Here is a 12,942-nt window from a genome sequence, read left to right on the forward strand (position 1 = left end):
AACTCTTTCTCTTCAATGTATACAGACAAATCTCGACAGCAGAGTTTACAATTATCGCATTCGTGAACAGAATAAGGCGATCTTTCACCTACTTCGACCAGCAATAAAAAAGCAAACATACGATGTAACATTGTTTGCTCTCCAACCTTTTTCGACAAGGTAGCATTGGATCTCATCTTTTCGCGGTATAATATGAGATGATATTTTCGCGCCTAGTGTAAAACTGCCGAATAACTAATGGTTTCGCAAAAATGAGTAGATACAGATCCTTAGATTGAAAACACAGCAATAATGTGGGGAAATAAATTCTATAATGTAATATATTAATGGTTTTTCTTGAACTTAAGTTATCACGAGGTTCGAAGCTGCGAAATTATCACGCTTCCATACTGCATTGTCAGCAAATTCTCGCAATTTCTTGAAAGGTGAAAAGTTGGGTCCGTGCCTACTAAGGATGAAAAAGCTGTGCGATAAACTGCTTATCGTGAGAATGAGCGAATATTTTAACCTATGCTCGACAGACATGTCAAATGGTCCTAAGTGCTAATGAGAGCATCTCTTTGTTTACTTTCTCTTTCGATTATTACGGCGTCATCTTCAAACTTTTCAATATTGTTTCAGGATAACTGATTGTCACACTATTCAAATGAGTCAATACCTAAGCCAATAGCTACTCTCCCGAAGCAGTATGAAAAGCATAGATTTGATTTTATTTTATTGGAAAAATTTAATGAATTATTTCGAGTGTTGCTTTATTGTTTGTAAAAGGCATAGCGGCTAGACTAGCGAAACGAAAATCACTAACCAAATCGAAACGAGTCATGATGTCAAAACAACTTGAAAGCGATATTTTATCAAAAAAATTCTATGACTAGCTCAACGGTAATATCAATAGATTCATAACACGAAATTGTTCAAAAATCAACCAATGTATTTAGATTTTATCAATAAAATTATATTTCAGGCTGAACAGATTTCCGGTTTTCTGTACGCATTATTCATAGTTTGTTCTATAACAAACAATTTGATTGAAAAGAACCTGACAAAATTTGCTGTGTGGTTGGTTTTGATTTTTTTGTTTCAATCTAAACTCGAACGGTGATGGAAAATAAATACCAAACCGGTAAAGCGGACTACAGTGTGCGGTAATCGCAAACACGTGTGAAAATTTGTTAAACCGCGCCAGTATTCACCGGCTTTTTCTCATCTCTGCTTTAAACCCTACCAACAGTCGATAACCCTCCAATAAATTGTTCATTTTCTTCAGAATCGATAAAATCCCGGTCCACATTTCTGGCTACGTAACTGAAACAGTATGTAGGATCCGCAAAAAATCATTGTCACCACCCGAAACTAGAATCAAACTAAAAGCTGCAGAAAAATTCAACATTTCCAAATTTTTCCACGTAAACCATGGATGAGTGAAAAGCCACAACTACCTTTTTTCCATTATAGTCCGTGCTTTGACGGGTGCCACCGATGATGTCGATTGGTACCCTCGACCGGATCCCGACCGGATGAGGATGTGCCACATACGTTCTCTTCATTTAGCTGGAATGCTGCCAGCGAATTTTATGACATTTTATGGCGGATCATTCAGTTGATGGCCTCGCTAAAGGGTGCTACAACAGATGGTTGTCTGTGGAGTACACACGGTTTCACGTCCGGTAAAGGTTAGGAATCTCGGTATGTACTTGAATCCACACCATTTTCATAGACGTACACACACACACATAGACACGAATACGTAATTTAGTTTTATTCATGCCACGCATAAGCGGAAAAATGTTAAGTGTTTGTAAAACCGCTTGATGGCGGTTAGTAAATCTACCGGATGAAATCCTATACGAGAATTTCATTCCGAAAAATGATTGCTGCGAAGACGTGATGGCGACAGTCACCGCTATTTAAATCTGTTTATTTGTCAACTCCGTTGAACACGTGTTGCGATATGTACTCTGGCTGGCTGGCTGGCTGGCAGGAGTGCTCGTGCTATATAAAATCACGCACTACTACCGATATAGGTATCTGATATGCGATTATTCATACCAGCTGCGAAACGATTTCATTTCCGGTTATTGCAGAGTCGACAGTCGTAAGGATAGGGCGGAAAACTGAAACGATGACAATAATGGTAATGAAGGTACTTCGAGCAACTAGCAAACAATTCCGTGGCGTCACTAACCTTTCGATTAACTAAATGTGACAGTTTGTAGGTAATTATTCCTCGGACTTTATATCACCCATTAAATAACTGATATAAAAGTATCGTGTTTAAATTTAATTTTTGGGAACAGCTATTCAACTGTATTGTATCTATGCCAAATTGGTTCGAAAATCATGTTAAGCAAATTTAATACTTGTTTACAATTACCCAACGATACAGGCTGACACAGGATTAGAAGTGAGGCCATAACTTCCAGCGAAATCAGACCGTTTTGGCTTACACCGCCGGATATACCTTTAAATATTCTGTCGCCTAGCCTATACCTGGCTAATGGGCAGAAACGACAACGATGAAACTGATGATGATGATGATGATGGTGATCATGACGATGTCGGAAACAAAGGCCCCTACCAGCAGGAAATAATTGGATTAGAATGTTTACAATAATCCAGCCAAAATTTGATCCGGCTGCTGGATCTATTTTCCCTTTGCATAGGAGAGCACCGGTACGGCAAAGTGAATTTCGCACGTTTTCACGTGCCCCAAACGGTTCCCAAAACATTCGAGTGCTATGCTAGGAAAAGGTTGCCTCCGTGACTCAGATTTGAATCCGGGCCGGGCAGAAAGAGTCGACCGAAGCCGACTGAGTGAGGGTTAGCAGACGATGGCCCCATCAAATCTGTCTCTGCCCCCCCCCCCCCCCGGATTGCTTTAGCTAACGAGAAGCTTAGCAGCTCTAACGGGTCGTGAAATAATATTGGTTGTTTTACTCAGGTGAGATGTAAAATGACAGGAAAGTGGTACTTAAAGGAAGCCATATCGGGTGTTTACTGTTCAATTTGGTTCCAAACAGTAAATTGAGAATGATCTGTAGTGGGTCACAACGGTGATTGAAATTATATGATACTTGACTAACGATTTATTATTTTTTGGCATTTAATATGTTGTACTGGACTGTATAGGACTATGTGTAAAACTAAAATTCTAAATTCGATCAGCGTCAGGAAAATGTGGCATAATTTTAAACGATTGTAGCGCTGTCAATTGTTGATTGATTTGCGCCATTTAAATACCAATCGAATTAGCAACGTCCAACTTAAAAATTGATTGCAAATTTTATTTGGTTTTGCAAATATTCACTATTGAAAAATTCGTATTATTGTAAAAACATTGAGAACATGTAAGGAAACAAAGTATTCGCTTACTTTTTGTTAATTGGTGATAGATTTTCGTGATTCGAACACCAACCGATTCAGACAATTGACAGTAAAATCATTCGTTTTCGAGCGCTCCGTCGAGACACAAGTGTTTTTTGTCATTCCGTGCAGTGTGTATAGCGACAAAGAATGGTGCTAATCTGCGTTCAAGGTTATCTTGCGCACTCTTCGCCTCGTCGAGGTTTCAGTATTTTTTTCCTTTCTTTTGTGTTTCTGTTTCTGAGTACCGTTAGCTGACCAGTGACCAGTGAAGCAGTGTTTTTCTAGTAAGCCGTCTGGATACCGTTACATACACAAGTATTATTTTACATTTCCCCTTCTTGGTTCTCCTGCTAACGTGCACTGGGCAATAGGCCCGTGCAAAAATGACTTCCCCTGACGGCGGTTCATCTCAAGGTGAGCTGGATGTCGAAACAAAATCGGCTCCCCGGGTCAAAGTATATCCAAGCTAGGCCAGCGGGCCCTTCGTGATCTTCTTTCGGACCAAAGACAAAAAGTGCTTGAATCTGTTGCAGATTCCTCGAGTTCGAACGGATCGGTATTCGGCCGTGACAGAAATATCGAAAATTCGCCCTGATAAGCTTCGGGTGGTTGTTAACTGTTTAACTCAGGCAAACGATATTGCTGGCTATAGGCCCTTTACGAAAGAGTACAGGGTGTATGTATATACCAGCTAAAAGGGTTGAAGTTGGTGAGGTCGTTTCCGATTCGAGTCTGAGTTGCAAGGACCTGCTGAAACATGGGACTGATTGTTTCAAAGACCCCATGCTTAAGGTAGTGAAGTTACTGGAGTGCAAACGTTTGCATTCAGCATCAGTCGCAGCTGACGGGAAGAAAACATACGTCAACTCAGACTCCCATCGGGTGACTTTCGCCGGTTCTGCTCTACCCAACTACCTTCTCTTTGACAAGGTTCGTCTACCTGTTCGCCTCCTTGTGCCGTGGGTCAACTGTACTAATTGAAAACAGTAGGGACACACAGCCTACTAATGTAGCAATAAGGCCCGCTGTGAGAAATGCGGTGGGAATCACGAGGATGTTTTCTGTGGAAGGGATATCGAAAAGTGTCTCTACTGTGGGGAAACCCACATGATCTTCCGGCATGTTCCGCGTACAAACAGCGCGAGGAGAATCTTAAGCGTTCCCTTCAGGGACGCTCTAAGCGATCTTTTGCAGAAATGCTTAAGATAGCTAAGCCACTGGCCTCTATGAACATCTATACCAACTTGTCCACTGACGAAGGCGACTGCGATGAACCCCAGGAGGAAACATCTGCTGTGCCTAGAAGCAATACAAAAAGGAGGAACATTTCCTATTCCAAGCTTCGCCGTAAAGGCCAGAAAGCGTCTCTTCATGGCCCCCCTAAAATAACTACTCAAGGAAGTACTGGTGCAAACCTGAAGCAATTCGCTCCCGGTCTCAGAAACCTGCACTCAGAAAAGGAGTTCCCAGCACTTTCAGGCACACCGAAAACCCTAAGTGTTCCCATATCTCAGCCAGAGAAAGAAACCAGCGCTGGCTTAATAAATTTGTCTGACATTGTGGACCGTATTTTTAAAGCACTAAATATTTCTGACCCTCTTAAAAGCATCTTGATAAGTTTTCTCCCCGCCGAAAAAACACATTTATGGTGCAGTTCACTGCGAAATGGCCCCTCCTTTCAGCGATTGTATCCTTCGATGGCTAATTCATCGGACGAGGTCACGGATTTAATCACTGCTCTACAATGGAATTGCAGAAGCCTTATCCCGAAAATCGATTCTTTTAAAATCTTACTAAATAACTTGAAATGCGATGCATTTGCACTATGCGAGACATGGATTACTTCAGAACGAGACCTACACTTCCACGGTTTTATCATTATTCGCTTGGATCGAAAAGACTCTTGGAGGAGTACTTTTGGGGATCAAAAAGTGCTATTCTTTCAATCGAATCGACCTCCCCTCGACACCAGGTAATGAAGTTGTCACTTGCCAAACCAGAATTAAAGGCAAAGGCCTTTGCATTGCTTCCACCTACATCCCCCGTAGAGCTTCAGTTAGCCACCGACGGCTTTGCGATATTGCGGAACTCCTCCCTGCACCGAGGCTAGTTTTAGGTGACTTCAACTCCCACGATACGGCATGGGGTTGCCTTCATGACGATCTACCTCACTCCATGAGCTTTGCGACAACTTCAATATGACCATTTTGAACACGGGTGAAATGACACGGATTCCTGCCCCTCCAGCACGTTCGAGCGCCTTAGACCTGTCCCTCCGTTCGACATCGCTGCGGTTAGAGTGTATGTGGAAGGTAGCCTTTGATCCCCTCGGCAGCGACCATCTGCCAATCGTAATTAATATTGCTAACGGTTGTAACTGGCGGGGTCGTTACTCCCAGTACTTTTGAGACCCCGCTCTACACTTCTCAGGGAAGGCTTGCGATCGCAAACTATTGCCAAGAAAACACTTGTTTGACCTTCAAGTAAAAAACCCACTTTATTCGGGATATCGATGTCACTTTTATTCTTCGGATTGTGCACTTTTCCCACTCACTTTCTTAGGCTACTCCTAAAGGGTGAACACGAAATTATTGCGACACATTCAACAGGGCATAACTTTTTACCATTGGGTAAAAATCAACCAAATTTTGCACACTTTCTCATTGATGTGTATTGTTTACATGCTGTCAAACTCGAAGTCGTGTTTTTTGATTCAACGAAAATGGAGGTGAACCAACGCGAGTCGAGAGAACAAATTCTTTCCAAACACCTGGAATTTCCTGACCTGTCGCACCGGCAGTTGCGAAAAATGTTGAACATTCACCATTCAACCGTCTCCAGAGTGTTGAAGCGGTTCCTGGAGCGGTTGACGTTGGACCACGGTAAAGCAGCTGGAAGAAAACCGGGAGCGGAGAACAAAAAGACGGAGGGAAAGGTGAAGCGGATGATTAAAGCAAATCCCAACGTCTCAAGCCGTGATTTGGCTAAAAAGATCGGCATGTCGCAGAGCTACGTCCATAATGCAAAGAAGAGAGCTGGACTACATACATACAAGGTACAGAACTTCCCAAACCGCGATGAGCGGCAACAATCGACGGCTAAAACTCGGGCACGGAAGCTCTACGAGAAGATAGCTGCTGTGTGATGGACGACGAAACGTATATAAAAGCCGATTTTAAGTAAATTCCGGGGTTGGAGTTTTTCACCGGCAAGAGCAAGTTCTATGTGGACGACATATTTGAGAAGAAGAAAACGTCGAAGTTCGCCTCCAAATATCTCATTTGGCAGGCCATCTGCTCTTGCGGACTGAGCAGTGAGCCTTTCGTGACAAAGGGCACAGTAAATGGCGAGATCTACAAATCTGAGTGCCTCGAGAAGCGCCTTTTGCCGTTCTTGCAGTAGCACGACGAAGCTCCGCTATTTTGGCCAGATTTGGCATCATGCCACTATTCTAAGTGTTTTGGAGTGGTATGAGGCCAATTCTGTCTAATTTTGGTTTGATTTTAAACATTATAAGAAAATTGGCATGACATTTTCGGTGTCGCAATAAATTCGTGTTCGCCCTTTACCTTGGGTGCCGATGGCGGCACTACAGATGCAGTTGATTCGGGGCCCCTTCTGCTATTGCGTCTCGTCGTCGTGCTAGTTGGAGGCCAGTTTCCTTGTAACTCGCGGGCGGCCACGGGGTCTTGGCGACTGGTAGACGACGTCTCGTTGCCTGCAGGAGGACCTCGGTAACCCTGCTGTACTATCCTCGTTGTGGTAATGAATCTAGGAAGCTTGAAGGATGCCGATTGGAATGGCGTCGGTGTTGACTCCGCGATGGCGGTCGCGTTTTATAGTGGGTTGTGGGTCTGAAACTCGCACGCTCCGGAGGTTTCCAAGGGTAAACCGAAGGGTCCTTTAGGTACGTTTGGGGTTGGATTTTAATAATTGTCGTGTATGTGGTCGGCTGGGTTCGGGAAATTCTATCTAAGTGCGGTTGGTTAGGTTCGGGAAGTTTTGTCTGGAATTACCTGATTGTCTTTTCAAATTATTCGCTGACCGCTTTCTTAGTCACACAGTTGCAACTTCACTTAATTTCTGGAACGTTTCTTCTCCTTGCTTCACTATTTTTCTCCTAGCTTCAACTAGTCTTATCTTCGTCTTTCGAGTACTGCTTTGCTAGATGGTTTTCAGGCTACTGGCGTTCTTAGGCCTGGTCGTTCACCTCGAACCTTGACCGTTGACTCCTGTCATCCACATATTCCGCCCCATTCCGTCCCTAAAGTTGAATGGTTATCGCCACCCTCCATGGCCGCCTACTTCCTTCGATATGCGCTACCAGTGGTGGGTGGTGGAAACTATTGCATGTTGTGGATGGCTGCGTGCTGCGTGGGTGTTGGGTGGGCTGCTTACCGTAAGATCTTACATTTATTTTCTTGACACTAACTACACACATACATATACACAAATTACGAAACGCGAAAATCTCAACAGTCTTGGACGAAACTAAACAACTTGTTACACGGTTCAGGGCCACCGAATACAATCAATATTTCGTATGACTACACACGAAATATTGATTGGAAGAGCTACGCGTCAGCGATATCCGACAAAATCGAGTCCACTCAACAGCTTCCTCCGGAGGAAGAATACGGCTGGCTTGATTCTCGATACCACGATTCAAGCTCAGACTAAACGCGTACCAGACGCGAACTCTCGCGGGCGTCTCCCCAACCCATGGTGGGACAAAGAGTGCTCAGACATGTACGCGGAGAAGGCCGCCGCGTATAAGACCTTCCGGGACGACGGGCTGCTAGCTAGCTACTGAGAGTACGCGATGGTGGAAACACGCATGAGGAGTTTGATGAAAGCCAAAAAACGTCGCTACTGGCGCCGGTTCGTCGACGGGCTAACGAGAGAAACATCGATGAGCACTCTTTGGGGGCACGAACCGACGCTGTACTCCCTCTTGTAAATCGAACTGTATTCCTGGTTTTAAGATAGCTGTATATTTTTTCTTCTTAGACTTAGTATAGGAAGAATTTTAAAATTGTAATCTCATAGTTTGGAGATATTTAAAAATGTAAAAAATGGCCCCGTCAAAATCACACAAACGTGCCTGTCAAATAAGCGAAATGAGCTAATAAAAAAAATTCACCAAATGCATACACGGATAAAAAGAAAAATACCAAAAAGCTTTTATTATATGCATTTTTAGTATTCTTCGTTTCAATCTTTGAAATGCATAGGGTAAGGTGGGGTAAATCCGACCTAGTAAATGGTTTTGGCTGTAAAATGCTCATTTTACATCGGATCAAGTCGTTTTATATACCAAATTAAAGGTTAGACTCCTGAGCAACTTTCTATATATAGCATTTTATTCGGATCTAGGGAATATTTTGAGATCCAAGCTTCTAACGAAAATGTTCATTTTTGCTGTTTTCAAAAATGGTGGGGTAAACCCGACCCCCTATGTTTTTGGTTGATTTACTGCAGATATTACAAAAAATTTTATGGTTTTTCAATGATAAATCAATTAATGTTGTTTTATTGAATTGTAACATGAAGAAAATGGAGTTTAATGTCAATCTTGGAATGCTAAAATCACGAGCAGTAGCACCTGATGATATTCCCATTTGCATCGGAGCAATTTCTTGATGAATACTAAAATCATCACGTTTTTGTGTCTTTCGTTTGTAATTATGAACCATTTTTCGTAAAAATAATATAAAATAACAATAAAAATATATTTCAATTTGATAAATAAACATTTTCTTAGCAAAAAACCGGTCGGATTTACCCCACTATTTAGAGGTCGGATTTGCCCCACTACGTCATTTTTCATTACGATGCAATTAAAAAAAGTTATGAAAAAGATATAAGATTTTATGGTCACCGCAACATATTTATTTCATGGACTTGTTGACTTTTCTCGGTGAAAATGAAAACTTCAAATTTTCCCATTACTACACGTAACGTTTCGGCTTACTGCTCTTCAGCCATCGTCGGACGCCTACAAACATTTATTTAGCATTAACGTTAACATCAATTTGTTCACAAAAAATTACAAAGCTAGCATTCACAAATTAAACACAATTTACAATTAACTCACATAAACTTATATCACGCATCTCCATTCACTCTCGTTCACTCTCCACCGCTAGGCGGGCGATCACTCTTCGACTGTCTGCGTTCCTCGCTATTCAAACACTGTCGAAGCTTGGTGACCAGACCGTCGTATGTTGTGCAGAACGTTCCACATTCTCTTTGTAGGTTCACCGTTTTTTCCTCGCCGAGAATTTTGATGTGAAACATCTCTGCAGTTAGTCTGCTCTCCTGGTTTTCGATTCGTTCCAGTATCCGGGTGTTGTCGAAATCGAAGATGTGTCCTTCTTGCAATGTGTGTTGGGCTAAACCAGTTCTCGCATCTTTTTTCTTCGCGTCGTTCTTGTGTTCCGCTACTCTCGTTTCCAGCCTTCTCCCCGTTTGTCCTACATACGTTTTGCCATCGCCTGTTCCACACGGAATCGAATACACCACGTTCTTCTGTTTCCCTGGTGGGATCGGGTCTTTCAGTTTGGAGAAAATTCTGTTTTTTATTTTATCTTTTGGCTTGAAAGCAAGTTTTGTATCGTGTTTTCTCAGAATTTTCTCTAGTTTTTCACTGAGTCCCGGGACGTATGGCACAGCTACATATGCTATTTCAGCAGTCGCATCTTTATTCTGCTGTAGGCCATTATAGTGTTTATGGACCCGATCTTTCAGAATTTTGCGAACAAACCAGTAGGGGTAATGGTTTATTCGCAATATCTTTTTGGCTGTTTCGATTGCCGCTGGTCGGTTTTTACAGTCGGAGAGCTTAACTGCTCGATCTACGAGTGCAATTACCGTGTTGCATTTATGCGAATAGGGACTCTCTGAATTGAAATCCAGATATCTACCATCCGCTTGTTTGGGTAGCCAAACTCTTTCGATGCGATCATGGTTTCTGGTTAGCATCATGTCAAGAAATCTCAATTTCCCGTTGTCCTCCTCTTCAATGGTGAACTGGAGTTTACTGTGGAAATTATTGAACGAGTCTAAGATTTCTTGAATGTGCTCCCTTTTGCCCACACAGAAGCAATCGTCTACGTACCGACGGTACATCATTAGAGGTATTTGTTTTCTCTCTAATGATGCTATGCACTTCTGTTCCAATCGCTCCATCACCACATTCGCAATGACTGGTGAGAGTGGAGAGCCCATAGGGACGCCGAAAGTTTGTGCATATATTACACCCCGATGTACGAAAAACGTCGATTCCAACACAAGCTTGACCGCCTCCATGAAACTGTGTTGATCGATGCTTGTGTGTTTCTCCACCTCTTCCCATCTCTCGTTCAAGCAGTCCAGGGCAAAATCAACAGGCACGTTCGTGTACAACGACGTCACATCCAGAGAGAAAAGAACTACATCTTCGGTGATCTGTGTTCCTGTTATTTGATCAGCGAACTCAAAACTATTTTTAATGTGGTACTCAGTTTTCCCTACTATATTTCCAATCACTCCAGATAGGAATTGGGCCACATTGTACGTTGCTGATCCAATCGTCGAAACCACCGGGCGGAGAGGTCTGTCCTGTTTGTGTATTTTTGGCAAACCATAGACTCTTGGTGGATTACAACTGGATATTTTTATCTTCCGGTGTGTGCGCGCGTCGATGTACTTGCTATCGCGCCACCCATCCACCAATACACCGATTTTCTTCAGAACTTTCGATGTGGGGTCCGATTTCAGTTGTTTGTACGTGCTTTCATCACTCAGAAGGTCCTCCATTTTCTGTTCGTACTCCTCAGATGCAATGATGACGGTTTTGTTTCCCTTGTCCGCTTTGGTGATAACCAGATTGGGGTTTTCTGCCAAGAATTTCTTACTCCTGCATATGTCCTTGCTTATCCATTCATTTTCGCAGTGTCTAGGTTGTTTTTTGAAATTCATGTAATTTATCATGGCAGTGGAAACCTCTGTTCTGATTTCGTCTGCGTTTTCTTTACGTTTCACCGTTTTTTCCAATTCCGAAATCATTTCAACGTAGGGGATGTGGTTGTTATTCTGAACATTGAAATTCGGACCCAGTTTCAACGTTCTCTCCAGAAAATCCGGGATTTGTGTATTGGTGGTGTTTTCTATCCACTGTCCACCGCGAGTGAGAGACGCAATTCTCCTGTTTTTCAGTGTCTCGATCTTACGTGTCTCTCTCGTTTTACAGGAGTTATGTACCACCACAGTCTTGTTCTCCACCATTTTCTTCACCCGCTGGACGTCGGCTTGTTGATAGATTAGTTCCATTCGGTTGGAATAGAACATTTTGGTTCTCTTCAACTCAGCTAGCGTTCGTTTGGTGTCGGCCACCATTATGCTGATAATGCGAATTCTGTGCTTGAATAATACCTTTTCAAACTCACGACGGGATCGATCATTATTCAGGTTGATTCCAACCCTGTAGTTCAGACACGTAGGGATGACTTTGCACTTTCTACAATTCAGCAAAAACTTCATGCGATTGCTAGCTTTCGCAATTTTAATTGATGCCTTTTGGTACTGTTGCATCAACTTTCTGCCATCGTAGCCATATTTAATGGCAATTTCTTTGGCGATTAACATACTTCTTCGTACTTGATCAACTGATGAATATAAGATTTTATGGTCACCGCAACATATTTATTTCATGGACTTGTTGACTTTTCTCGGTGAAAATGAAAACTTCAAATTTTCCCATTACTACACGTAACGTTTCGGCTTACTGCTCTTCAGCCATCGTCGGACGCCTACAAACATTTATTTAGCATTAACGTTAACATCAATTTGTTCACAAAAAATTACAAAGCTAGCATTCACAAATTAAACACAATTTACAATTAACTCACATAAACTTATATCACGCATCTCCATTCACTCTCGTTCACTCTCCACCGCTAGGCGGGCGATCACTCTTCGACTGTCTGCGTTCCTCGCTATTCAAACACTGTCGAAGCTTGGTGACCAGACCGTCGTATGTTGTGCAGAACGTTCCACATTCTCTTTGTAGGTTCACCGTTTTTTCCTCGCCGAGAATTTTGATGTGAAACATCTCTGCAGTTAGTCTGCTCTCCTGGTTTTCGATTCGTTCCAGTATCCGGGTGTTGTCGAAATCGAAGATGTGTCCTTCTTGCAATGTGTGTTGGGCTAAACCAGTTCTCGCATCTTTTTTCATCTTTTTTTTCGCGAAGAAAAAAGATGCGAGAACTGGTTTAGCCCAACACACATTGCAAGAAGGACACATCTTCGATTTCGACAACACCCGGATACTGGAACGAATCGAAAACCAGGAGAGCAGACTAACTGCAGAGATGTTTCACATCAAAATTCTCGGCGAGGAAAAACGGTGAACCTACAAAGAGAATGTGGAACGTTCTGCACAACATACGACGGTCTGGTCACCAAGCTTCGACAGTGTTTGAATAGCGAGGAACGCAGACAGTCGAAGAGTGATCGCCCGCCTAGCGGTGGAGAGTGAACGAGAGTGAATGGAGATGCGTGATATAAGTTTATGTGAGTTAATTGTAAATTGTG

General features: G+C 42.6%; 2 protein-coding genes across 7 annotated transcripts in view; both read right to left on the bottom strand.

Annotated features, from left to right (window-relative positions):
• The window catches only part of LOC131677065 (probable G-protein coupled receptor No18), a 138,826-nt gene that overhangs the window by 71,146 nt on the left and 54,738 nt on the right, over positions 1-12,942 (bottom strand). The window lies entirely within an intron of this gene.
• LOC131693729 (uncharacterized) lies at positions 1,450-11,994 on the bottom strand. The gene is made up of 2 exons (XM_058981828.1): positions 9,561-11,994; positions 1,450-1,559 (listed from the first exon to the last, which is right to left on the bottom strand). Exons 1-2 carry the CDS (start codon positions 11,992-11,994, stop codon positions 1,450-1,452), a joined length of 2,544 nt encoding a protein of 847 aa, XP_058837811.1.

This window comes from Topomyia yanbarensis, chromosome 1, assembly GCF_030247195.1.
Source record: "Topomyia yanbarensis strain Yona2022 chromosome 1, ASM3024719v1, whole genome shotgun sequence".
NCBI classification, from domain to species: Eukaryota; Metazoa; Arthropoda; class Insecta; order Diptera; family Culicidae; genus Topomyia; species Topomyia yanbarensis.

Bases quoted from the DNA above. Each gene is read 5' to 3' on its own strand.
- LOC131693729 (XM_058981828.1), bottom strand. From the start codon at position 11,994: ATGTTAATCGCCAAAGAAATTGCCATTAAATATGGCTACGATGGCAGA. The intron at 1,560-9,560 runs GTTTGAATAGCG...ATTCGCTGGCAG, and splicing joins GGTCACCAAGCTTCGACAGT to CATTCCAGCTAAATGAAGAG.